Below are 25,899 nucleotides of genomic sequence, written 5' to 3' on the forward strand. Positions count from 1 at the left end.
AAACAACCTAGTAATAGTTAGGGAAAATATTAAGAATCTTCACACACTGCCCTTCAAGATACAGTGTTTTTTGTAGGTGAGATAACTATCCAAACACCCCAACATTTTTTTTTTAAGATTTTATTTATTTATTTGACAGAGAGAGATCAAAAGCAGGCAGAGAGGCAGGTAGAGAGAGAGGAGGAAGCAGGCTCCCTGCTGAGCAGAGAGCCCGATTCGGGGCTCGATCCCAGGACCCTGAGATAATGACCTGAGCCGAAGGCAGCGGCTTAACCCACTGAGCCACCCAGGCGCCCCCACCCCAACATTTTTAAATTAAAAAAATCCATTTGAATCATTATAATTCTGGAGGTATAACGTGATAGTGATGAGGAAAGAGTGCATCGTATCTCATACTTTATTAACATATTTGTGCCATTTTCTGCTTTTACTTCACCTTTAGAAAAAGTCTTTAAATTGTATCAAATTGGGGCGCCTGGGTGGCTCAGTGGATTAAGCCGCTGCCTTCGGCTCAGGTCGTGATCTCAGGGTCCTGGGATCGAGTCCCGCATCGGGCTCTCTGCTCAGCAGGGTGCCTGCCTCCCTCTCTCTCTCTCTCTCTGCCTGCCTCTCCATCTACTTGTGATCTCTCTCTGTCAAATAAATAAATAAAGTCTTTAAAAATAAATAAATAAATAAATTGTATCAAATACCAAGGTAAGTTTATAGCTCAAATTCTTTCCTCCTGGCTGTTTTCTTTTACTTCTGTATGTATGGAGATGTTTCTCTCCTAGAACTACATTATTCCTTTAAAATTGTGATATGAGAGAGTTTGTGGTTTATTTATATTCCTCTATTAATGATTATTTAGCTGGTTTATTCGTTTAGTTAGGAAGGTTTGGGATTGTGTGCTCATGACAAAGTTAGGAATAACAGGTTGATTTAATGGGGGGTGTTTTCTTCAGTAACTCCTTGGGCTTCTTGCATACCTTTGGGAAGGACGTAATGAAACTAGCCCAAAATGCCTTTGGAAAGGTATTTTAGATGTTTACACCTCCCTTTCCAGCTCTATTTCCATGGCTTTAGCTGCTTCGGAGACCCAGCAGTATAGGCTCTGTTCAACATTCGGCAGAAACTACTGTTATGTCTGGATTCTGGTCCGACCAGTTGCCACGAACCCAGCTGTGGAATGGGATCTTCCACACTCTCGCATCAATGTACCTGTCTGGCCTTAGCTCCCTTTTATTTTCTCTCCCTCTCCCTCGATTAATCTCATATAATTATGTGTGTACATGTCTGAGGGCAGGGACCATGCCTTATTCATCTTTGTATTATTCAAGAGCCTGGCCCAGAGTGGTTGCTTAAGAAATGGGTATTAGAGAGATATTTACATGTGCGCTAGAAATTCTCCTTCAGATTCCTGTATTTGGACAACGGGCATTCAGCTTTCTGGATAGGATAAAATGGAATCTATGGGCTTTAGGTACATACTGCCGTTTAAGGGCTGCTATGCGAGTTCAGAATACCCCATGACTGTCCAGTATTAACCTCACTTCTGTCAGTAGCCATGTCTCAATGCTAGGTGACTCTTAGCCTGGCATGTTTTGGCAAGAAAGGACTCTCTACCTGGTTTGCCTAATCTACCCTGGCTTCTAGTTTCAACAAGAATTATTTACATGCATTTAATTTTAGCTCTTGGGCTAGAACATGTCATTGTTCTTTTTACTCACCTCCTCCCCTCGCTTTTGGAATCAGGACAGGCATCTTCAGTTCTCGTTGTTCCTGTTTAGTGTGCTCCTAGATGGATTTTAGCTCTGTCCTTCAGCTCTCATGGCACTCCAAGATATTTTTGAGTCATGTTTCCTTTATAAGAAAATATAGACTATGTCAATACAAAGGGAAATGGAGCTTGGTGGGCATTCTTTAAATCATCCAGGGACCTCATATCCTGGCTTGAAGGAAAATTAAAGCAATGAATTTGGATTCATTTATCTCCTTGGATAGTTCTTCTCTAGTCAACTGACAGGATAATGCATTTAGGTCTTATTCAATTTTATCTGTTACTGTCATGGGGAATCTAGAAGAAAAAAAAATATAGCTGAGGCTTCGTTTTGAAGAAGTCATTGTTAGTAGAATTTGATTTCTTCCCATATTAAGAAGAGAATGAACATCCTAGGAAAATAATAATGAGCTTGGGGCAAAACAATGTTTTGCTGAGTACACCATGAAATGGAAAGTCCTCACAGCAAGCTTGCAGAAGTGCTGAAAACTCTTGTTGTGCTCTTGCACAACTCTGTTTCTTTATAGTACTTACACAATCATATTTCTTTTTTTTTTTTTTAAAGATTTTATTTATCTATTTGACAGAGAGAGAGATCACAAGTAGGCAGAGAGGCAGGCAGAGAGAGAGGGGGAAGCAGGCTCCCTGGCAAGCAGGGAACCCGATGTGGGGCTGGATCCCAGGATTCTGGGATCATGATCTGAGCCGAAGGCAGAGGCTTTAACCCACTGAGCCACCCAGGCGCCCCCACAATCATATTTCTTAATGACTTTCTATAAACAATTCTTTTGACAAGAAGCATACAGTCGTAAAAATAAAGAGATAACTTTGGCAGAAAAGACATTAATGGTTTCTTACTTCTAGACTATGACAGACATAAAGTTATAGATTTCTCTAGTACAGTTTTCCTATCAATTGTGGCAGACACAGGAAATGCAACACACGGTAGGAGGTATCAGTTCGCCACCTAGAGGAGGTATGTGGAATTCCATATTTCTCCAAACCGCTTTAGTGGAATTGATTCATTCATTTATTCATTCACTGACTCATTCATTCATTCAATTATGTACTTATTTAATTATTTAAAAATAATTAAGTACTTATTAGGCTTAGTTGTTGTACCAGTGCAGATTTGATCATCTAACCAAGAGCTATAAGCTCAAAGAAAGCATTAAATGTATCTCCTTTTACTTGCACAGCGGCTTCTATTTATTTATTTATTTACTTGAAGATTTATTTATCTGTTTTAGAGAGAGCAGAGTGGGAGGAGGGAGGAGAAGGAGAGGGTGAGGGATAGAGAATCTTAAGCAGACTCCCTGCTGAGTGTGGAGCCCGACACCGGGCTCAATCTCACAACCCTGAGATCATGACCAGAGCTGAAATTGAAGAGTCAGGCGCACTTAACTGACTGAGCCACCCCGATGCCCCTCAGCTGCCTCTCCTTAAACTCTTTTATTTTTAAAAGACTGTAACTCAAATATCTGGATAATTCTAAATATATTTCTGATGTCTATTACTTTTAGCTCTTGAGCTATAATAAAGCCCGTTTTTTTTTTTTGTTGTTGTTTTGTTTTGTTTTAATTTGTTCCACCCATTTGCAGTGTAGCTATTCGGGTTTTCTCTATACAAATTGGGAAATGGAGTCTCGGGGAAATTAAATAACAAGTTTCAGGTGTCACAACTACTTCATGATAGTGCCAGTGTCTGAACCCATGCCAGTCTAGCACCAGAGCCATCACCCTGCTCAGTTCTGGTCTAGTCCCAATGCTCACAAACAGCCAGCCTGCAGGTCGGGGTGTGGACAGTGCTTACAGATTGAAAGGAGATCATGGCCAGTAGCACCATAAAGCATAAAGTAGGCTTGAGAAGAGCTTGATGAAGCCATCCAACTGGACAGAGTCTACAAAAGATGGTAGGATTGTTCATAGGTATGAATTCCACGTACCTGGAGGAACGAATTCCATAATTTCCCTGAATTAGTCCAGTCCGGGTGAGAGTAGACAGAGGGCTGGGGGCAGCTGGGGTGCATGGCTTCCTTCTCCTAACTTCGTCACCCACCACTTCATCATGGGATACAGAGACGTACAATTTATAATTTAGTACAACATAAAACTCCTGCAGTCTGTTTCAGTTGAACTGTCATTTCTGTCAAGCACCCAGGGCCGTGAGCATACTCCTGAGGTAAAGGAGGAAACTGAACTACTCATGAGGTTCCCCGAATTCCAGGGCCACCAGGCAATCCTCGGTGCCAGCACCAATCCTTAGGTTTTCTGATTTCAATCCAGCATTCTCTCTATCTTTGCTCACTGTCAGTAAGTTTGGCTTTGCTTGCCATGACATTTCTAGTCACTCCTGTGGTTTTATACCACTCCCACTCTCTCACTAAGTAACTTTCTGTCAAGAAATAGCCGTGAAAACAGAAAACAACTGTACCAGAGATGTTGATGGTATAGGAGATAAAACAGAGATGAGAAGGCGTATTGCAAAGTGGTGTCCTCCAATACAAGAAAGAAGGCTATATTGGAGGAAAGGAAACAAGAGAAATGACAGGCAGTCAGTGCTGCGTTGGTGAAGAGAATAACTCTTACACATGTAACTGAGTCTCTTCACTGGGTGTGATCCTGAAGATTTGTCGCTAGCGTGGACACAAGTGTAATGCTGTGGAAACTGTCTAGTTGTTGGGATCCTCTTGTAAACCATTCTTTAAAATGAAGAAAACCCTGATCCACCTCTAGTTTGTTTATGGAGAGGACTTTGCCCAGCTGCACCCAGAAAGCTTGAGAATACCATACAAGCATAAGTCTGAGATAATTTTTCTTGGCCAGGAAAATTCGCTTAAAAAGGAACATTAAAATCTGTTTAATTCTACTGCATGGACATATGATAATGTGCATGGTGACCTTCTACTGTAAACTTGAAAGACTTAACCTTTCTGCATCTATTGCTGAGGGAAAAGGGAGAATATTTTCTTAGGGCTTTGAACTACTTCAGTTGACATCTGACTGAAAAGGCAGCTCTAGGGACTGTATCTTACTTATTTTGTATCTTTCTCTGCATCGAACAGATTTTTTTGAGGACTAATAAACGGTGCTGCTTTTTATTTAGATTCTAGATATTAGTATTCAATAGATTTTCGTTATTTTAAAGACATTTGGAAGAATTTATATTAAAAAATTGAATCAGTTAAACTTATATTTCCCTCTCACTGAAAACTCCCAGACTCCCGGGGCACCTGTGTGACTCTGTCAGTTAAGCATCTGACTCTTGATTTTGGTTCAGGTCATGATCTCAGGGTGGTGAGATCCAGCCCCGAGCTGGGCTCTGTGCTCAGTGCGGAGTCTGCTGGAGAGTCCCCGTCTCCTTCTCCCTCTGCCCCCCGCCCCCCGCTCACATACACACACTCTCTCTAAAATAAATAAATAAAATCTTTTAAAAATAAACAAAAAAAAAGAAAATTCACAGACTCCTAAGCAACTGTTTTCTTTTGGGGAAAAAAAAAAAAAAACAAACAAACCCAGAAGTAAGAGGGAGTGGCCCTGATCCCTGTGCTTTTATTTATATGTGGTTAAAGTTCAAATTTCTCAACATACTATAATCTCAGTGTACTGGCCAAATTCCACGGTGGACAATTAGATCAAGTTTACCAGGGCAGATCTGGATGGAGAGAGAGAGAGCAATCACACTGCACTTCTGGGACTCTATTAGCCAGGTTGACTGTGTTTGACACCTGAGTGGTGGGACCCACCTCGCTTGCTGGCTGGCCTTGCCCAGCAGGTTCTACAGGTGAGATCACTGCTGGGCGTCTCCTTGCTAGACCTAGTAGGCAGAAGAGGCCATGAAATAAATGGCTTGATTTTGTGTCTTGAAGGTTCTCTTTCCTATTTCCTCTCCCAAAGCCCTGCTCCTGCCAGCTCTCTAGGACTGAAGCATTAATTTATAACTTCATTCATTTGACAACTATTTACTGAACACCTCTACTGTGTCAGTCACTGACCTGGGCTCTAGAAATAAACTTGAGAACTAGATATTTTCTACCTTCAAGGACTTAAAAATGAATAATTATAATATTCAATGGAAAATTTTACAATTGACAGGGCTCAGTAATGCAAATCATTATTATTTCTGTCTTGAAAGAGCAGGAAGAGTGGGGAGCCTGGGTAACTCAGTGGGTTAAAGCCTCTGCCTTTGACTCGGGTCATGGTCCCAGAGTCCTGGGATCGAGCCCCGCATTGCATCGGGCTCTCTGCTCAGCAGGGAGCCTGCTTCCCCCTCTCTCTCTGTACTTGTGATCTCTGTCAAAAAAATAAATAAAATCTTTTTTTAGAAAAAAGAGCAGGAAGTGCACAAATGCTTTTTGGGAAGGTATGGCATAGGAACTTATTTGTAGATTTCAACATGTAAAATTAGTGAACGAGTGAAGATTGGTTCATCTATCCTTGTGAGTTCAGAGTTATTCCCACCCCCACTGCTGTACCCTGACTCCACCGTGCCCAGAAGCACCCCTGCAGTTACACACACACACTACAAACTCTCACACACACACACACACACACAACTTCAATTGTCCTCAAATAGATGCAGCAGTCAGTTGTCGAGCACATATTAATGTATTCACCTGGTGGAGACTGAATTTCCCCTCAAGGAAATAATTTATAATTTAGAAAGTAAGACATTTGCTCTTTCCAAATGTGACACTACTTCCCCATTCCTTAGATTGTGAAAACAGTCATTGGTTGCTTTAGCTAATGGTTTCCCAAACTTCAGTTGTTCGTGGACCATCTTCATAATTTTTCTATAGTCACATATCACCTGTGCTGTTATGCCTCTGTGAATATGCTGCTATTTTAAAAAAATATTTTATTTATTTATTTGACAGAGAGATCACAAGTAGGCAGAGAGGCAGACAGAGAGGCGGATGTAGGCTCCCTGCTGAGTATAGAGCCTGATGTGGGGCTCAATTCCAGGACCCTGAAATCATGACCTGAGCTGGAGGCAGAGGCTTTAACCCACTAAGCCACCCAGGCACCCCTATACTGCTATTTTTAACTTAATTAAATTTATCCAATAGCACTATCTTTTAAATCACTAGGTTGATGTGCTAGCTATAACATTTTCAAATATACTCTAATATAAATATATGACTACTAAATTAAATATATATTATATATTTCAATATATGTTAAATATATAAATAAAATAAATTATATAAAATAAATATAAATAACAAATAATAAAATATACATATAAATAAATATAAAGTAAAGTAAATATATAAAACTATATATGTTAACGTATTAAATATACATATTTGATTTAGTAGTCATATAGTAGCACAAATCAGTACATATCAGTGCTAAATTAGTCATTTATAATGCAAATACATATATACATATGTATACACACACATAGACACATATATTTGTGGGGAGGCATCCCCAGATCTTCTGTGCTCAAGTGCTCTCAAGTATGACACATATCACACTTTGAGGCTTTACAAAAGTAAGGCCCATGTTTGAGAGTGAAGAATGGCAGAAAATATAAAATGCTTAAGTGTTGGTAATAATCAGCAAGTCATGAGAGCTATTATTTACTGAAGGTTTTACGTGTGTCATTTAATTTTATTTTATTTAATCTTTGCTCTCTTGCAGGCATGCATATCACAGAGCTGGGAGACAAAGGGGCGGGAAAGAGGGAAGAGTAGTAGTGGAACTTTCTCATGCCTAGGGCAGCCATAACGAACTCACGTCATAATGTTTTCAGTTTATTCTTTTCTTTAGTTGATTGAGTTTCCACAACTGATTATTTTATGTAAACTGGATGTGATGGTGGCAGATTAAAAAACTTCTAAAATCACATATATTTGTTAATCAAACAAAATAATAACCCCAGAAAAAGGATGTTAGTGTAATTACACGCATTCTAGGAATGCAGGATCAGATTAGAGAAATCAGATTAAAACATGTTTTCTTTTCTTCAGTCATTGGTTTTTTGTTTCTCCTGTTGTTAATCTTTGTTCTACTGACCCACGGCATTTGTTCAAAAGGCTTTTGCACTCTCTGGTACAAGTGCCTAACTTATTAAAGGCAAAACAAAAATTTTTTTAGTAAAATAAACATTGTTCTAAACATAGCATCACAAAACATGAATGCTGGAAAAGACATACAGGACCTAAGACAGCTCCCTCACTTTACAGAGAGAAAAAAGTTGAGTCACAGCAATAATTATGAAAAATTTCCCTGTGTTTTCATAGCTGATATTTTCATCACAAATTTTATGACATGTACTTGGCTTTTTTGCATGCCTGAGTTTTGCTTCCAGCAAATGCTGAGCTCCAAGTACAAACCATGTCTTATTTTTTCTCATTCTGAGTTTTTAGCAGAGTGTCATGAACTTGGTGCTGAATCATCATTTTCCAACTAACTAAATGGTACTATATACCCCATAAACCTGCCTTTTTTTTTTTTAAAGATTTTATTTATTTATTTGACAGAGAGAAATCACAAGTAGGCAGAGAGGCAGGCAGAGAGAGAGGAGGAAGCAGGCTCCCTGCTGAGCAGAAAGCCCGATGTGGGGCTCGAACCCAGGACCTGGGATCATGACCTGAGCTGAAGGCAGCGGCTCAACCCACTGAGCCACCCAGGTGCCCCATAAACCTGCCTTTTAATTCTTCTTTGACATGAACTTTCTGGATACTTACACGTCATTTAACATTCCATTGTTTATCTTCCCTGTAAAAATGTCGAAGACAGTGTGTAATGAATAATACTTAAATAGTGAGTAATACTTAAATAGAAGAAGGATTGGTATGCTGTCCATTGTTATGTTTATATATTCTGGGCATAGGTAATATATTTCAGAATGGTCAAAACTAGAAAGTTGAAACATCTAAAGGTGCATGGACTATGTCGATGAGATATTTTCATTGGACATATACATAAATGGTGGGAGCTGTAAGAAATAATGAATTTATCTTCAGCAATTATTGTGGAACAAATTAGCTAAAAATTATAAGAAAAAGATGAAAATACACTAGTTATTTCACATAATTAAACTATCAAACAATTACTCTGACCTTTTTTCCTCAAGCTTCATTGAAATATAGATATACAAAAACTGCACATAATGCATATAATTGATGATTTTGGACATATGTATATACTTGTGTAACCATACTCTGATTATTTTTCATAGCAGTCTAATTAAAGTACAGCTTTGGATTTGTTAGTGTATTTGAACATGAATGTTTCAGAAGTTTTACCCCTGGCTTTGCCATGAAGGTTCATGCCTATTTTTGTTAGTACCTTGAGGTTAACTGAATTACAGCATAGTCATTTACTAAAAAAACACTTTGTTAGCACTCTTTGGTGTGAATTATACTTTAAGAATTGTTCTATTTCCAGGGCCCTGTTTTTACTTGTGAAGGTCAGTGCTTCCTCCTTTTTAATCCTCAAGATTGGTTTTTTATAGCTTGATGAGATATGACATGCTTCTCCTACCTCCCCCTCCTTCCGGTACCTTTTTCCTCCACCAGTTTTTTTTTTTTTTTTCTTCCCCCTTCCGATTCCTCCTGGCATCTGAACTTCTTTTTTCTGCCAGATGAGTCAGTAAGATTGGAAATGTTGAACACACTTTTTTTTTTAAATCTTGGCTGGGAAAAGAGGTTGAAGGCAAAATGTGAGGAAACTCACATGGCCCTCCTGACCCTCTCCTGAGAACCCCGCTCTGGATTCAAGGTAGAAAGGGCCAGATGATCCTCCACTGAACATATCTTTCCCAAACTCAGTGCTCAGAAAGTTGTTCTTTGAAGAAAGAAATAGAAAAATATTATTTATTTATTTGTGTGTGCTTTTTTATTAATGTCTCATCTCCCTCCACAAGGGATTTAAGTGAGTTTTACAAAACAAATAATATAGCAGGGTTAAGAGTAAGGGGCGCCTGGGTGGCTCAAGTCAGTTAAGCATCTGCCTTCCGCACAGGTCATGGTCAGGGTCCTGGGATTGAACCCTGTGTTGGGCTCCCTGCTCAGTGGGGAGTCTGCTTCTCCCTCTCCCTCTGCTGCTCTCTCTGCTTGTGTGTGTGTGTGTGTGTGTGTGTCAAACAAATAAATAAAATCTTAAAAAAAAGTGTGAAAGGAAAAATAAGTGGATTTTTTAAAAAGGGGGGAAAACGGGCAGATTTATAAACTGAAAATGAATTGTTTGTATTCTAGCATACTGTAACTACTATATTGAGTATTTCTTATATATTAGGTAAAACACTAATCAAAATATCTAATCTAATTGAATGACATAGTGTATTGAATTCGTTTAGATTTTGTAGGTGTAGAAATTGAGGCTTAGAGACTTTAATTCATTCAACTCCACTGCTAAATTAGTGGGGGTGTGCATTGGACTTGAACACTCTGGTAATCTCACTGAGTCACTGCTATAACCTCTATAGCTTGCTTTATGACACAAGTATGTATTATTAATGGTAATTCATAAAACTGTCTCAGAAAATGTACAAATAACTTAGCTTCATTAAATCAGTCAATTATTTTTTTCACCTGTCAATGCTTAATAAGTGGAATAGGTTTGGGGAGTGGTACTTGTTGGGTGCTGGTGGTACCTGTGGTTTTGATGGAGAAAGTAGTAAAATACATAGGCTGTCCCTGGTCTTTGTCATAATGCAGACCAAAAAGTAGTTCATTTTAAGTCTGAAGTTATTTTTGGAGGTTGTATTCTTTACCAAGGTCTTGGTGTTAGGGGATGCCTGGGTGACTCAGTCGGTTAAGCGTCTGCCTTTGGCTCGGGTCATGATGCCAAGGTCCTGGGATCGAGTCCTGCCTTGGGCTCCTTGCTCAGTGAGGAGCCTGCTTCTCCCTCTGCCTGTTGCTCCCCGCTGCTTGTGTGCTCGCTCTCGCTCTCTCTCTCAGACAAATAAATAAATAAAATCTTTTTAAAAAAGATCTTGGTGTTAGATAAGCCATACAGACTTAACAATATGTTACAAAAGTGAAGATACAACAATATAAAGTTCTGCCATGATGTAAGTTCCTCAAAATTGTGGTTCAGGCGCTTTAAAATCTTCATAAATTACCATGACATTCATTTAACAATACTTCCTATATACACATGATAATACAATACCGTATTATAGTTTCATAAATTGGATCTAAAATTAATATGTTGGCTGTATTAAATATTAAATATTTAATAGGCTGAAATTTTGTTTGCTCTGGTCTCAGAACATAGGAAACAAATTTGGGACAACTTAAATAGCTCAGGTCTCTTGAGAAAATTCTCAGCTTCTTTGAACAGCTTTTCTTCCAGATAAATTTTCCTTGTAGAAAATAGGACCTATCAGAATGACTCCCTACACCTCAGAGCAACCTGAAAGTAGTTTATTGAGCTAATCAAAGCAACGATTTGAGAAGAATGTACTGATTCTTGTTATGTCTTCACGCCATGATAGGAATTTCATGCACATCATCTTGTTTATTTTTTTTTTCATTTTGTTTAATTTTCATAGCAACTCCATGAGATATTATTATCCCCCTTTTTAGAGACTGAGGAACCACATAAAGATCAGAGAAGTAAAATAATGTATGCTTCCAAGGCCACATTTATGATGGACTCTGAATTTGAATCCAGATAGGATGCTATGCTGCCTGCGCCCGCAAGGAACCCTTAAAGTTGTCACGGAGACCTGACTCTGTATGGAGAGTTGCTGCAAGAGGAGGAAAAATGAAGGAGGGTCTGGTGCATAGGTTTCAAGTAGACATCTGTGCTCGATTAAAAGGTACAACTATTGTATTCTATTTATCAAGTAGAGGTCTATCATGTTCCATATATTTTTCCACTCCGTACTCTCTCCAAGGCGATAAAGGTGTCTAGGAAGGGGGATTAGGGTATATCTGCTATGTTTAGCAGTTTTAACACTTGCCTCTTCTTTCTCCAACATCCAGTCTCTCTCTCTTTTTTATAATATTTTATTTTTATTTATTTATTTGAGAGACAGAGAGAAAGGAAGGGAAGCAGGCTCCCTGCTGAGCAGAGAGCCCAAGGCAGGGCTCGATCCCAGGACCCTGGGATCATGACCTGAGCCAAAGGCAGAGGCTTTAACCCACTGAGCCACCCAGGCACCCCTCCAGTCTCTCTTTCGATGAGGAGAAGAAAACTCATTCTTGGTCGGTCATATTGACCAATGAACAGGCTTCTGTCATCATGGCACTAGATATATGTCATCTACACTTACAGAACTGAAAGCACACATCCACGGGGCTTCTCTTGGGAATAGAGGTCATGAGATACAATGTAAGAGAATGGGTATTTTTAAAATCCTAGAGACCTAGGATGGAATCCTGGGGTTGACACTTTTTAGTAGTGTGGCCTGCTTCACTATTGTGAGCACCAGTTTCTTTTTCTGAAAAATGAGTGTTATTCAGATTACTCCAGAGTTATCATAAAGGTAAAATGCAAGTAATGCTGGTAAATTTGTGACACTGATAGACAGGAAGCAAACTGGATGGGAAAAGAATCTTTTTATCTCCTGTCCTTGCACAAGCCCCTCTCCGCTCCCCTTCCTCTTCTCCCCTCCACTCTCTTCCCTCTTTTCTTCTCTTTTCTTCCCTTTTCCTTATTTTTTTCTGTACCCAACTTTTGCACCAGCTCTACAACTCTGTGTATGGGTCTTATTGCAGCAACCGTGTACAAAGGAGAAATTGAATGTTTGCCTTCATTTATAGGCTGATATAAATATTTCCTCCTTACAAGTTTTAGAAGGAAAGTCTGGATGCTGGTGAACTGGTGAGAAAGAAGCAGTTGTTTCTGAGATTTAACTTTGACTCAGGCATCAGAGAGACATTCTTTCATCACTGTTGCAACTCCATGCTTCCGAGAACTGCTGAGCTGAAGCCCTTAGCACTTGTGATCGGTTAGCCAAGCAGCAAGTCTGAACCCAGCAAAGCAGCCTCTAATGCTGCCCTGCGTTACAGATGCTAAAATGTATCATAGCTATTACGTATTCTGATGCTTACAGTTCAAGGTCAATTGTACAGAATTACTTATATCCTTTTATGATTCTAAAGAAAATATATTTTAAAACAGAACTAATTAACAACAATGCCAACTATAAAGAAATAAGGACCTACCATATAGCTTCCTCCTAAATATTTTCCCTTTAAGGGGATTTTGAGATCCAGCTTTTCTGTGGTTACATACTAGATGAACAAATATTAAGGTGGAAACCCAAGGATGATGTAGACGGTTGGGGATATTTTAGAGCTAGATTTCATCAACAACCAGCTTGTCAATATCATCTTGCGAATGTCTTTCTGTACTAACCTTGCTACCCCAGGTCACGGACCTCTAAGATTGAGGCTGACGGGAAATCTCTCAGGGGGGGCAGGCTGTAGGAGTGAGGGAGCTGGCCAAAGGAGGCATACCAACCAAAGATCCTCATCATACTGGCCTGCCTCTCCTGATCTTCCATTTCTCAACAAGATCTCTTTTTTTCCCATCTCTTTTGTATAATTCCAATGAAATAATTTTATTGAATTTCATGGAAGAGACTATTTATGGGGCTAGTGGCAGTTAGGGTTCTCCATTGGAGTAGTAGGTTTCACAATCACTTGCATAAATTGCATGTACTCTTTTTTTGGAGTCAGAATTCATTCTTTTTTTTTTCTGTCAGAGTTCATTCTTAAGTCCTTTTAAGTTAAATGTCTTTAATTGCTTCTCTTAAGGTTCTATTGTTTTTTGGGGGGAGGAGATAATTCCATGGAATATACTGAGTCAGCAATCCCTTTCAGTGAAGCAGTAGGACAAATGAATGGATTTTTGGACTGCTTTGGGTGAAGGAAGAAGATATTTGGGAGGACACGGGAGAAGTGGGGAGGCCAAAAGGGGTGGATACGTAAAAACGTTCCAGGATTCTAGCCTCGACTCTACCCTCCTTTGTCATTTTGGTGGCCATTTTGACAATGAGAAATACTGATAACAAACTTAGTCTTCTCGTTTGAAAATGAGAATCATAACAGTGCTTGGCTCAGAAGGATATTGCAAAATCCAAATGCAGTAACTCATGTAAGAGGCGTAGCACTATGCTTTGCATTGTGCAAGGGCCCAACAAATGCCAGCCATTCAGATATGATTATTATTCCCGCTTTAAAAATGCTATTGTTTAGACCTTCCCAGTGGGTGTTTCTAGATAATTTCTAATAACTAAGCTAATATGCTATGATGTTCTTCTAGGGTTAGAGCATTCTGGTGAAGCATATTAGACAGCTTTCCTGAGTCAGTACAGCTTTTTAGGACCAAATCTGAATGCCTGTTTGGAACGTATCTAAGTCCAAAGCAACCACCTGAGGTAGCAGGGGGGGGATAGGAAATCACTTTTTAGACATTCTTCCTAACTGAATAAAATTCCCAAATAGCTCAGTGCTACATCTGAAGAATAGTTTTTTTCTTTAAATGGAATAACCAGAGAATATAAGAAAATTTCTTCTTGTTCTATGGCATTTACCCAAGAAATGTAGCCCTTCAGAACTGGGTCCTGTAGGTGCTTTACTTATGAACCTTCTTTGTCTGCTTCTTTAGGAACTCTTCTTTCACACCTCACCCCCATGTCCCCTTCCAGGAATTGTCCCTCCTATGTGAGGGGTCACAGAGGGGCTGACCTACAGACCAACCAGAACACATGCCCAAATTTTATTTTTTTTTATTTTTAAAGATTTTATTCATATATTTGACAGAGAGATCACAGTAGGCAGAGAGGCAGGCAGAGAAGGTGGGGGGGGGAAGCAGGCTCCCTGCTGAACAGAGAGCCTGATGCTGGGCTCCATCCCAGGATCCTGGGATCATGACCTGAGCCGAAGGCAGAGGCTTAACCCACTGAGCCACCCAGGCGCCCCACAGCCCAACTTTTAATAGCAAGGCAAAATGCCCAAGCTTCAAGCAGGAACAGAAGAGAAGCCCAGGTTCCTTCACAGAGCTAGAACTAAGCTCTAATTAAGATTTAGGGCCCCAAAGCCAGACAGATTTGAATTTCAGTATCATTTAGACAATAAATTTGTTCAGAAACTAAGGCATACTGTATAACGTTATTAAATAATACACACGTCACACGACGGTCATTGTAATGAAGAGGGAGTGAAATAATACTGTACAGTGCTTCATAGATTGACCGGCATATAGTAAACAATAATCAGTTGCTCTTTCTGCTTTTCCCTCAAAATACTTTCTCTCTGGCCTCCTAGCTGCCGTGAAAGGCAGTCTTCTGTAGATTCCACAACAGAGACCTGGAGAGAAAAATGGTCTGAACCATCTGGACAACTGTCTTTTCCCCTACAAGGACGGGTGGCAATTTTGTTCTAAAATATCTTGATCGTCTTTATCACTTAACTTACTCAGGTGCTTGGTCAATCCTCGTTTCTCTTTTATGCAGTTGCAAAACATTAAAAGAGTTGTATGTACATGCCCACACTTAAGTGTGTAGATAGGAATATGCCTTCCGTAACCTTTGGCTCATCTGTCCTCTCCTATGGCTTCAAAAGCATGTGAGGTGGGTTTTATATCCCCGATTTTGTAATTAAAGGAAAAGGAAACATAGAAAGGCACTTGGGCTGAGCCAAAAAAAGCCTTGCAGCGATTAAGGCTAGAGCTGGGGGCTTGGGAGCCCTGGGCAGTTTTTCATCCTCCCTACCGCTCTGATGACTGTGGAAGTGAGCTGCACTAGAACTTGGCTGCCAAAGAAGGCCCAGTGGAGAGGTCACCAAAGGAAACAGCGTGGCTGACATCCAATTAAAAGTTAAAATCCCACCAGGCAATCTCTCCTTAGCTGACGACAGGAGTTGCTGTCAACAGTGCGGTCTAACCGCTTTGCGAGCCGCAGGGATGCTCGCGTGAGCTCCGGGTGACCCGCGCAGGCTTCCCGAGGGAGCGCAGACTGCTCCGGCGGATTCTGCCCTGGCTGTTTGCGGGCGGATGAATGGGCTGTAGTCAGACGATCAGGGGCGGTAACCTTTTCTAATAACCACCCCAGGCTTTGGCACCTAACGCTCTGGCACTGTCTAGGGAAGCTCTTTATGCTCCTTGGCGCTACTCGTCAAGTCAAGCCGCTTGTCTCATTTTGCCGGGACATCGGACACGGCCCGTCGGATCGCTCAGCCCCGTGGGACCCAGCGCGTGCCCCGCAGAGCGCTCCGAGAGAGTTCTGACTGCCTCCGACACAGTCCGCAAACAGCGACCCCGGTTCGTGCGGCTTTCCCGTCCGTGGTTCCCTGTTGTCTGAAATCAGGATGTGGTCCCGAGTTAATAACATCAGGAAACACTTTGATGCCTGTATTGCCTGCTCGGTTTTCTTGAACCTCACATGCACTGGCTTCATCCTGTCCGGACTCCAGAGCCCCGCGCGCTCCTCTCCGCTTCCTGCGCAGGCCTTCCTCTGGTTTGTGGGCTGCGGGCTGCGCGCTGCGGCTTGGTCCTTCGAGGCGCTCTCTGAGCCCCTGCTCCGAGTTTTTGTGGGTGGCTTCATCCAGCCCCGGGCTCAGGTCCCTTTTCCCAGTTCTAAAACCTGAAATAGCTCTCTTGCTGTTCGTCCGTAGCATTCCCTTTCAACTCTCCCTCCCGCCCTCACAGTGGGTCAGCAGGAACTAGGCTCCTTTCCCAAACCTTGATTTTAGAATACCTACATTTCTGCAGAATGTTTAGAAGACTAACCGAAGTATGTTCAACTTGAATGCATTTGATGACTTCATAAAGATTCCTTGCCAGGTTTTTGGTTTTTTGCCTTGTTTTTTTCTGAAAGAGCCAGCTTAAAAATCTTTGCTAATCTGCTTGAATTTCCTCCTAAATGCTGTTACAAATACTGCCTCGAAAACTAATTCTCTAGGGGTGCCTTTGGCTCAGGTCATGATCCCTGGGTTCTGGGATCGAGTCTCACCTCGGGCTCCCTACTTGGTGAAGATCCTGCTTCTCCCTCTACTTCTGCCCCTCCCTCTGCTTATGTGCTCTCTCTTTCTCTCTCTCTCAAATAAATAAAATCTTAAAAACAAAAACTAATTCTCTATATTTGCCTTTTGGCAGCCTCCAGCTGGCACTCTGCAGGGCTAACGAGTCCTGAAGACTGGGTTTTCAGAAGGGAAGTATGAAAGCCTTGATGTAAGTAAAAACCACCTAAGACTCTAAATTTCAAGGAAGGTTGGAGATTTTTGTGGAGACCCTTAAAATGCTCTGTTTGTCAGTTACCACCATGAGCTCTCTTCTAGTTTATATTATGTTCACATTGACTTGTTCCATGTGTGTACCATATATGTTTCTCTTTTTTTTTTTTTAATTTTATTCATGTATTTGCAAGAGAGAGAAAGAACAAGAGCAGGGGAAGGGAAGAGGGAGAGGGAGAAGCAGACTCCCTGTTGATCAGGGAGCCCAACACTGGCTCTGTCCCAGGACCCTGAGATCATGACCCAAGCTAAAGGCAGATACTTAACGGACTGAGCTGCCCAGGCACCCCTGCATTTTTCTGATCTGGGCAGATAAGCCACATTTATAGATTTAAAGAAGATTGTATCAGCTCCTGTCAGGAAGTTTTTCCTGAGTCAGTTAAGAACCTGTGAAACTTAACCCTTGACGTTTCACTAGCTGCAGTTTGTAATAAAATCAACTCTCATCTCAAACATGGCTCTATGGTCCTAATAGTACAGTAGAAAGAAAGGGCAAACCCTAGTCTTCTTTCTGACATCCCTACAAGTTTATATTGTGACCTTAATTGAAGGACTTCTTGCCTTGTCCAATAAAAATCATTGGAAATTTTAACACTTGCCTTCAACCAAAAATAAAATTATAGGACTTTATTATTTTTCCAGTGCTCTTAAAGTTTTAAAGTTTGGTCTGGGGGCTTCCTGAGGGCATGGACTGTGTCTGAGTCAGTCACCATTTTACCCACAAGTACTTACATGTGCCTGGAGCACCATATGGAAAGTGCCCAATGAATGAAATGAATGAATGAAAGGAAAGATAGAACCAGAATCACATTTTAGTGGCCTACCTGTATGTTTTCAGGGTAATGGCATATTTAAAAGGGGACAGAGATAACACATCTCTAAAAGTTGATGAATGGCATATTTAACACTTCCCAAGAAGACAGAATCCAGCTTCTATCGCTTGATCTAGGTCTTTGATTACAGAGCCACTGAGAATTCCCCGTGGCTGAATATGGATGAAACTTTAAGGCAAGCTGAAGGCCCAGGCGGCCCTGTGGACATCAATACTCCCATGGAGCACTTTCCAAGAAGAAAAGTGTGGGCTTGCCGGTCTTTTCATCAAAACTCCTAGAATCTGGCTGACTGCCTGGTTTATCCCAGGACATTAGTCAGCCCACAAATCCCACATTTGTTTATTCAGTCCAGAGCAAGTGAATACTGCCATTCTCCCATCTCCTTTGTTGGCAAATGCTTTGTTAACCTGAATTGAGCTCTGCAACACAAAATGAAGTGACTAATCTTTCGGGGGGGTTTCCCCCTCCCAGATTCTTGTATGAGCAACTGAGTCGATAGGCCACAAAGCCTCATACTGTCCTTTTCCCTCATGCTGCCCTTTTATTCTGATGGGTCCACATTGTACTTAAGGAAACCAATACCTTCTAGAGTGTGGTTGAAGTGGCGCCACCATTAAGAAAAGGAGGTTACGGGACTTTTTAGTATTGTGAGAAAATGTTAGCCAGAAAAGAGGTTGGGTTAATTATTTATACTTGGGCAGTCTACTCCTGGGCACTGGCGATAGGTGTCACCTCGCTCACCTCGCACTCTTGGAAATCTTTCTGATTCGTAATATGTGGGTCTGAAAGTGCAGGAAGGAGGAATTGTAGCACAAACACCCAGTTTGGATGATCACAGCATTACTGTGTGGTGGGTCTGGAATACAACCTAAAAAGGAGGGATATCCTTAATCACTGGGCTGTTTGTCCATCTGCAAAGATTTGGAAGGACCTGGACTTTTTAGCGAAAGTATAAGGAACTGTATTTCTGAATTGCCATTGACCTTGAAAGAGCGGTTAATCTGGAAGACAACTGAGGTGGAAAGTAGTACGCCATAGAAGAGGGCATAAAGGAAATCATATTGACATTCTTGCCATAAATCCCAGCCATTTTTATGGCAGGTTGCACATAGAAGCTTGGCAGGTGATTCTCACTCATCGTTAGGCCTGTGGAAATTCTGTTTGGTTCATGAAGCTTTGACTGTGTTTCCCATTGATAACCTGTTTTTCTCTCTCCTATTGTTCCAACTCTTGACCAGAGCTACCTTCCAGATGACTTCTTTCTAACATACTCATCCTCCCCTGTATAAGAGAATGCAAGTACATGCTGATGTTGGAAGGAAGAACACTCAAGAATGGTTGCCCGACTTACAACCCAAGGCTTGGATTGGTACAGTCTTTTTTTTAGCTTTTTAGAGTGACGTTCAGGGATCACAAACGTTGTTTCATCCATGAGACTTTTGCAGATTGTTATTTTCATACCTGGGATCTTGAGGAACATCAGTTAAATGGTTTTTAAAGGGGCGCCAGGGTGGGTCAGTCGGTTAAGCGTCTGTCTTTGGCTCAGGTTGCGATCTCGGGGTACTGGGATTGAGCCCCATATCAGGCTTCTTGCTCAGAGGGAATCTGCTTCTCCCTCTCCCTCTGCTCCTCCCTATCCCTCTGCTCCTCCCTCCTGCTCAGTGCCTGCTTGTGCTCTATCTGGCTCTCTCTCTCTCTCTCAAATAAATAATAAATCTTTTAAAAAATGGTTTTTAAAATAGGCACTAGTTCAGGATCTATGAAGACAAGGACTGTGGCAAGACCTCTGTCTGCATTATGCTGTGTTTTTATCACATGGTCTTAAAAAAAAAGATATTTAAAAGAAGATTTGTTTTCTGGGAATGACCACTCCCACTGTTTTGTTATAGAGGGTCAGGAAAATGCATAAAAAATTCCTGGACTTGGGTGCAGATGACGCTTGTGTTGGCAAACAGAAACCTAAAGTGATAAAAGATTTTTGTCCTTTGTAGATACTTCTCCAGACTTGAGTTCTGTATTTTTGGATTTGACTCATTGAAAATCTTCATTGAGCACTTAATGCATGCCAAATATTCTGCTACATTGTGAGGGGCTGTGAGGCCTTTACTATAGTCCAGATGGGATACAGGTAGAATGGAGAGAGAATACATATACTTATAGCAGAAAACAAAATAAAATACAGTGTACAAAGGGCTATGAGAGATTATGGTGGAAGAGGGCACATTTTATTAGTGGAGTCAGGAAATGCATTTCCAAGGTCATGGCGTTCTTGCTAGGTCATAAGGCTAGGATGCTGGCATGTGAGGAGGCATCCCAATGCAGGAGAATAAGAGCAGAAGCACATGGTTGTGAGAAAGGGGAAGGGAGCTGTGAGTGTTGCCATACTGGGTGGAGGCAGGGAAATGAAGGCCAGCTGGCTGAGCCTCTTGCACACAGCTGACCGTGCGGTCTTCCTTGAACCATTGTTTGCTCCAGATTCATGGCACCTCTTGGCTCTTCACGAGTCTTAGCTGACCAGTGCTTCTCAGGCACCTCACCTGAAGGGCTATCGAAGGGCTTCAGCATCCGATTGTTCCTAAATTGCTATCATTTAAATATTCAATATTTAATCTCTATATGCTAGTGGTCTCTAACTTGGTTAAGTCTCCCCAGCCCCATGCCCTGACCTCTAGGCTCTACATCACATTGTCTATTGAACATTCCACTTTGACGTCTAAATTTCTAGGCCCAAATTAGAACTCCTGATTCTCTGCTCCCACACCCCCTCTACTTTGCTGCTGGAAATCCTCCTCTTCTACCAGTCTTCCCCGTCTTAGTTAATAGGCCTGCCATCTACCTAGTTGCTTAGGCCCCCCAACCTTGGAGGTAGTCTAGATATGACCTTTCTCTCACCCTTACCATTTAATAACACATATTTTGAGTTCCTCTCTACCTCACCCAAACAAGCAACCGTTGTTTTTTGTTATAAGCCTATGGTAGTAAGTCTTGCCTGCAAATGCACATGAATCACTCTGATAAAAATAAATATTAAGTTTAAAGAAGATTAATTTTGGGGGCACCTGGGTGGCTCAATGGGTTAAGCCTCTGCCTTCGGCTCAGGTCATGATCCCAGGGTCCTGGGATCGAGCCCTGCATCGGGCTCTCTGCTCAGTGGAGAACCTGTTTCCTCCTCTCTCTCTCTGCCTGCCTCTCTGCCTACTTGTGATCTCTGTCTGTCAAATCAATAAATAAAATCTTAAAAAAATAAAGAAGATTAATTTTACAGAGATTGTCTCTTGATTCCCTTCCAGAAATTAACGGCTGAGTTGCCCACAAGAGCTATGTGTTCCTCAGTTTGCATCTATGTTGGAATTTATTTCTCCCAAGTTTCAAAAGAATCTTCACCTTCTCTTGGCTTTCAGACCCAGTGGCGATGGATTGGATACACAAATATATGTCCTGATAGACAAACAAATGTTATGTCCCCCTATATCTGTTGTGTAGTGAAAATAACAATAAGGATGCACTGATAGTAGTACTTAGTACCAGATAGTGGTCCTAGCAGTACTCAAGGCACCTGCTAAGCCCTGCCATGCTCTGTAATGTCCACTGGGGTTTTAAACCTCACAATGCCCCTCTGGGATGATAAGTCATTGCCTTCATTGTAGGCCTGCCTAAAGTCACATTGCTGGGAAGTAGCAGAGAATCAAGACATGAATTTATTCCTGCTAGACTCCAAATGTTTTTACCAAGTGTAATTTAGAATTCTGAATCACTGAATAAAGGTAGATGCAGCTTCCAGGGCAAAGAATATTTTGGCTGGCCACACTCAGGAAGACATAAAGATGTAGCTCAAGAAAGATGGTGTAGTAGAAAGAATAGACCCTGGTTACATCACCTTCCACAGGCTTGCAGGGTGTATTTATGTAATTTTCAAGGTAATTTTATTTGGGGAACTTCCAGAAAAATAGCCATTTATTTAGTTTTTTTGCCCTGACATTCATTTCTTCTCAGTCCCTCCAAAGGGCACCATCACTGACATCAGAAGTATAGAAAGAGGAATCAGGGAGAAACATGAACCTAATAAGAAAATAAATGAGGGGTGCCTGAGTGGCTCAATGGGTTGAGGCCCCTGCCTTCGGCTCAGGTCATGATCCCAGGGTCCTGGGATCGAGCCCCATGTGGGGTTCTCTGCTCAGCGGGGAGCCTGCTTCCCCCTCTCTATCTGTCTGCCTCTCTGCCTACTTGTGATCTCTGTCTGTCAAATAAATAAATAAAAATTTAAAAAAAAAAAAAGAAAATAAATGAAATTATTTGAAAAAATTTCCAGGAGAGAACAATACTTTGCAAGCCTTTCAGTCTTTCTTTCATTATTTATTTATTTTTAAAAGATTTTTATTTATTTATTTAACAGAGAGAGAGATCACAAGTAGGCAGAGAGGCAGGCAGAGAGAGAGGGGGAAGCAGACTCCCTGCCAAGTAGAGAGCCCAACGCAGGGCTTGATCCCAGGACCCTGAGATCATGGTCTGAGCCAAAGGCAGAGGCTCAACCTACTGAGCCACACAGGCGCCTCATCTTTTTTTCTTTCTTTTAAAAAGTTTTTTTTTTTTTAATTTATTTGAGAGACAAAGAGCATGCGACCAAGCGCAAGCAGGGGAGAGAAGCAAAGGCAGAGGGAGAAACAGGCTTTCCACAGAACCCGATGTGGAACTCGATCCCAGGACCCTGGGATCATGACCTGAGCCAAAGGCAGATGCTTAACCAACTGAGCCACCCAGGGGCCCTCAATATTTATTTCTTGTTGGATTTGATAGAGCACCGTATAAACCTGACCGAAAACAGTACAAAGGAGACTGAATGAGTCAGGATAAGCCAGGTTATGCTATGGTAACTAGAACCACAAAATCTCTGTGGCTTAAAAAGTAGAAGATTATTCTCATTCATGACACATGCTCGCCAATGGTCACATCAATGGCTTCTTTTATTCAGCATCAGTTTGTACCCCTATCTCTCACTCTGGTCATAGGTCCACTTTTTTTTTTTTTTTTTTTTTGGTCTTTATGTAGAAACTACCTCAAAAGAATCTCTTGAACATAGAAGTTCTTTGAACTATTATTGGTTTTGTTTGAGGCTCTAAATGCTTCCTAGGACAGCTGATTACCCCCAGTGTCTTCTTTGGTTGGGTTTTGGAACATCCTGCAGTTGAAATAGTCTAATATGTATTTCTTGGAGATATCTTTCGCTCTGAGAGTTCCTCCAAGTGAGACAATATTCTCTAATTTCAAGCATGGGCTTTGGAAGCAGATGGGAGTCTGAGGTGGCTTTGCTGCTTACTAGTTGTATGACATTGTGCAATGTCTCAAGTTCTCTCTTAGCTTTAGTTTCCTTGTTTGAACTAGGTTGTTGTTCATTATTTGAACAGGGAAAAGTGGTTGGATTTGAGGAAAGGCAGGAGATAATATTCGTAGAAATTGTTGATGAATTGGGTGAGGCAGAGGGAGGAGGCAAGGATGACTACAAGGTTTCTCTCTCAAGCAACTGGGTGGTGATGCATTTTACTGAGCAGGAGATAGGAGAATCAATTTGTGTGTGTGTATGTGGGGGGGGTGTGGGTGTGGGTGTGGGTGAGAGAGAGGGAGAGAGAGCCTGCATGCATGAACGTACCATGGAGAGAGAGACTTAGAGATGTTAACTTTGGACATGAGGATTTGAGGGGCTTTGTCAATATGTATATATGTGGAAATGTTGAGTTGAAGTTTTAATGGTACATAGGAGGGAGGTCTGGACTGTTAACAGAGACTAAAAAGTCCTTTGCAAAAAGGAGATAATTGAAGTATAGGAGTAGTGAGATATACTTCCGAAAATGAGAAAACAAGAGAACCTAGGATGAGGCTTGAGAAATTTTCTGTTTAATAGTCTCACAGAGAGGGTAGAAGATTCTTCAAAAAAAAAAGTTTACTTTTATGAAACTACAATTTTCCTCTTACATTTCTGGGCATCATTTTTTTTTTCCAGTGACAAAAAGGATAATGTCTGCTTACAGTAGGGGAACAGGCTTTGGTAGTGTTCCTCAATAGAGATGTCGAGGTGTAAAACAATGACCAAGGAAAGTAGGAAGGAGAGTTGATCAAGGGAAAGGACTGGGGAGATGTGCTGAAGTCCTAAAATCAGAGACTATATGTTTGTTATAACAATAATCCAAATGGTTATAACATTTTCCTAAGGAGTGTTCAACTTCTAGGTACCAAGATGACGTTAACCTTATGTTGGGAGTTTGCCTAATGAATGCAGTGTAGAAAGAGACACGTATGGATTTGAGTGTGCTGGTGGTGGGTAGTTCAGATACTCTACTACCTATAGTTTGTTTAGAGGAAGGCTGATGGACTGTGGGGGAAATGAAGACCCAGGAGCTGTAGGACTCAGTGAGGAGCAGGTGCATGCAAGGGAAGATCCTGAGAACACAGAAGGAAAGCCAGCTGGGTCAGAAGACACAATGTTCACAGTTAAGATTTTGGGTGTGGAACCGTTCTTGGTGATGACAAAGTTCAGGAGGTTTGCCCTGGAGTGTGGGGGAGTCTAAGTTGAGTGAAGGTGAGATTTGTTATTGTATATTTGAGGTCAAGGAATAGTAGCTTGAAGGTGTTGGGTGGATTGCCCACAAAGATACTAAAGTTTTCTAGATGTGGGCAGAAGTGGGGTTGAGAAAGAGAGAGGAGTGTCATGTCCTGAAGAATGTGACTGCGAGGTCAGTAGATGATAGAAACATAGAACTGTACATGATAGGTATGAGCCAATGGGATTGGTACCAGGGTAGAAGTGTGGTTGTTCTTAAGTGTCATTAAGGAGCTCATGGATTGTCACTCCTACACTTAGTCTATGGTAGGTGAAATACACAGCATAATGTGGGGAGATGCTTATTGGTTTTTTTGTTTCTTTGTTCTATTGTTTTTATTTCTTTTTTTTTACAAAAAGAAGATTCCAGAAGGCATAGTATTTTGAAGAGAGAAGCCAGAGAGGAAGTGTAGAGCAGTAAGGGGTTAAGGACAGGGGAGAGAAATTGGCTTTCCTTTGGTGTTTGAGAATTATAGGAATGGAAACCTTAATTGAAATTAATTGACCACAGCTATTCCAAAGATGGAGTGAATCATTTGGTGACAAAGATGTCTGAAGGGCTGAGGTGGGATCTGGCCTAGTCATGTGTGGGTGGGCTCACTGTGTGGGAACTGGGGTCACGAAGTCGCTGAGCATGGGCTGTCTCCTGTGTGAAGGGTGGAGGGATCAGGCCTCTTATTCCTGGGGTGGTCTTGTGATGTGATGAGTGGCCACATGCAAGAGAGCTTCCATTAACCTCTCATCCCTAGCCTCATGATAAAGCTGAAAGGCAGTCACAACGATCATGATAATAAAATATCTGCCTGTCTTCCACCCCTGGGGTTGTGAAGATTCAATGAAGTCATCTGTGGAAAAGCACTTGAAAAACTCTAATCGCTATACGTATGCTAAGTTTCATTGTTACCCACACCTTTGATGTATTGCTTTGTGTGCTCATCTGTGTATGTGCAACATCTCCCTAGGATAATAAGGGCTTCCAGTGGACAGAGCCAAGATGCTTTATTTATAGCGTGAGGCTGGCACCTGGGCTGATTCTCTTTGGTGATTGTGTAGTTTTGATGTGGACTGGCATCTTTCCCTGGAGTTTGAATGTCTCCCTCAGCAGCTTCTTCTGGCCAGAAGCTCCATCTCTGTATCTTTCTGTTACAAAGCCCAGATTCCCTTCTAGACCACCCACCAAGTTCCTCGCCCCAGGCTTAAGGACGCCTCCAGCTCCTGGCTCGCTTGCAGAACTGAACCGGTTGGCACGCCTTAAGCCAAGATTGGCAGGTTCCCCTGGATGATTTGACAGAAGATAGCCACAGGAAATTGGTACTCGACTCTGAGAATTGCAGTTTTAAACTGTCTAAAATTTTTCAGCCTCTTGTGGAGAGAGGCAGAGATGATTCAAAAAAAAAAAAAAAAGGCATTCCTTTATTAGTACTTCCTACCGCCCTTTGAAATTTAACTGAGACCATACTTGAGTTTTGAGATGTTAGATATTCTCAGAAGGGGAACAGAGGCTTCTGTGATG

The 25,899-nt window shown here is 41.4% G+C and overlaps 1 protein-coding gene across 8 annotated transcripts in view; it reads left to right on the forward strand.

Annotated features, from left to right (window-relative positions):
* Positions 1-25,899, forward strand: part of LOC125083920 (uncharacterized) — a 153,868-nt gene that overhangs the window by 36,123 nt on the left and 91,846 nt on the right. Inside the window, exon 4 of one of the 8 annotated variants that reach the window (XR_007122408.1) lies at positions 7,408-7,902. The exons of 4 other annotated variants lie outside the window; for them this stretch is intronic. Coding sequence is in view for 3 of the 4 variants with exons in the window: in XM_047700933.1 (XP_047556889.1) it covers positions 19,033-19,083 (51 nt within the window). In the remaining variant the exon portion in view is untranslated. Of the gene's footprint in view, positions 1-1,045; positions 1,373-7,407; positions 7,903-16,824; positions 16,900-19,032; positions 19,399-25,899 lie in introns of those variants that run through there. 3 more of the 8 variants (XM_047700938.1, XM_047700933.1, XM_047700934.1) reach the window with 3 other exon arrangements.

Source organism: Lutra lutra, chromosome 13, assembly GCF_902655055.1.
Source record: "Lutra lutra chromosome 13, mLutLut1.2, whole genome shotgun sequence".
In the NCBI taxonomy this organism is placed as follows: domain Eukaryota; kingdom Metazoa; phylum Chordata; class Mammalia; order Carnivora; family Mustelidae; genus Lutra; species Lutra lutra.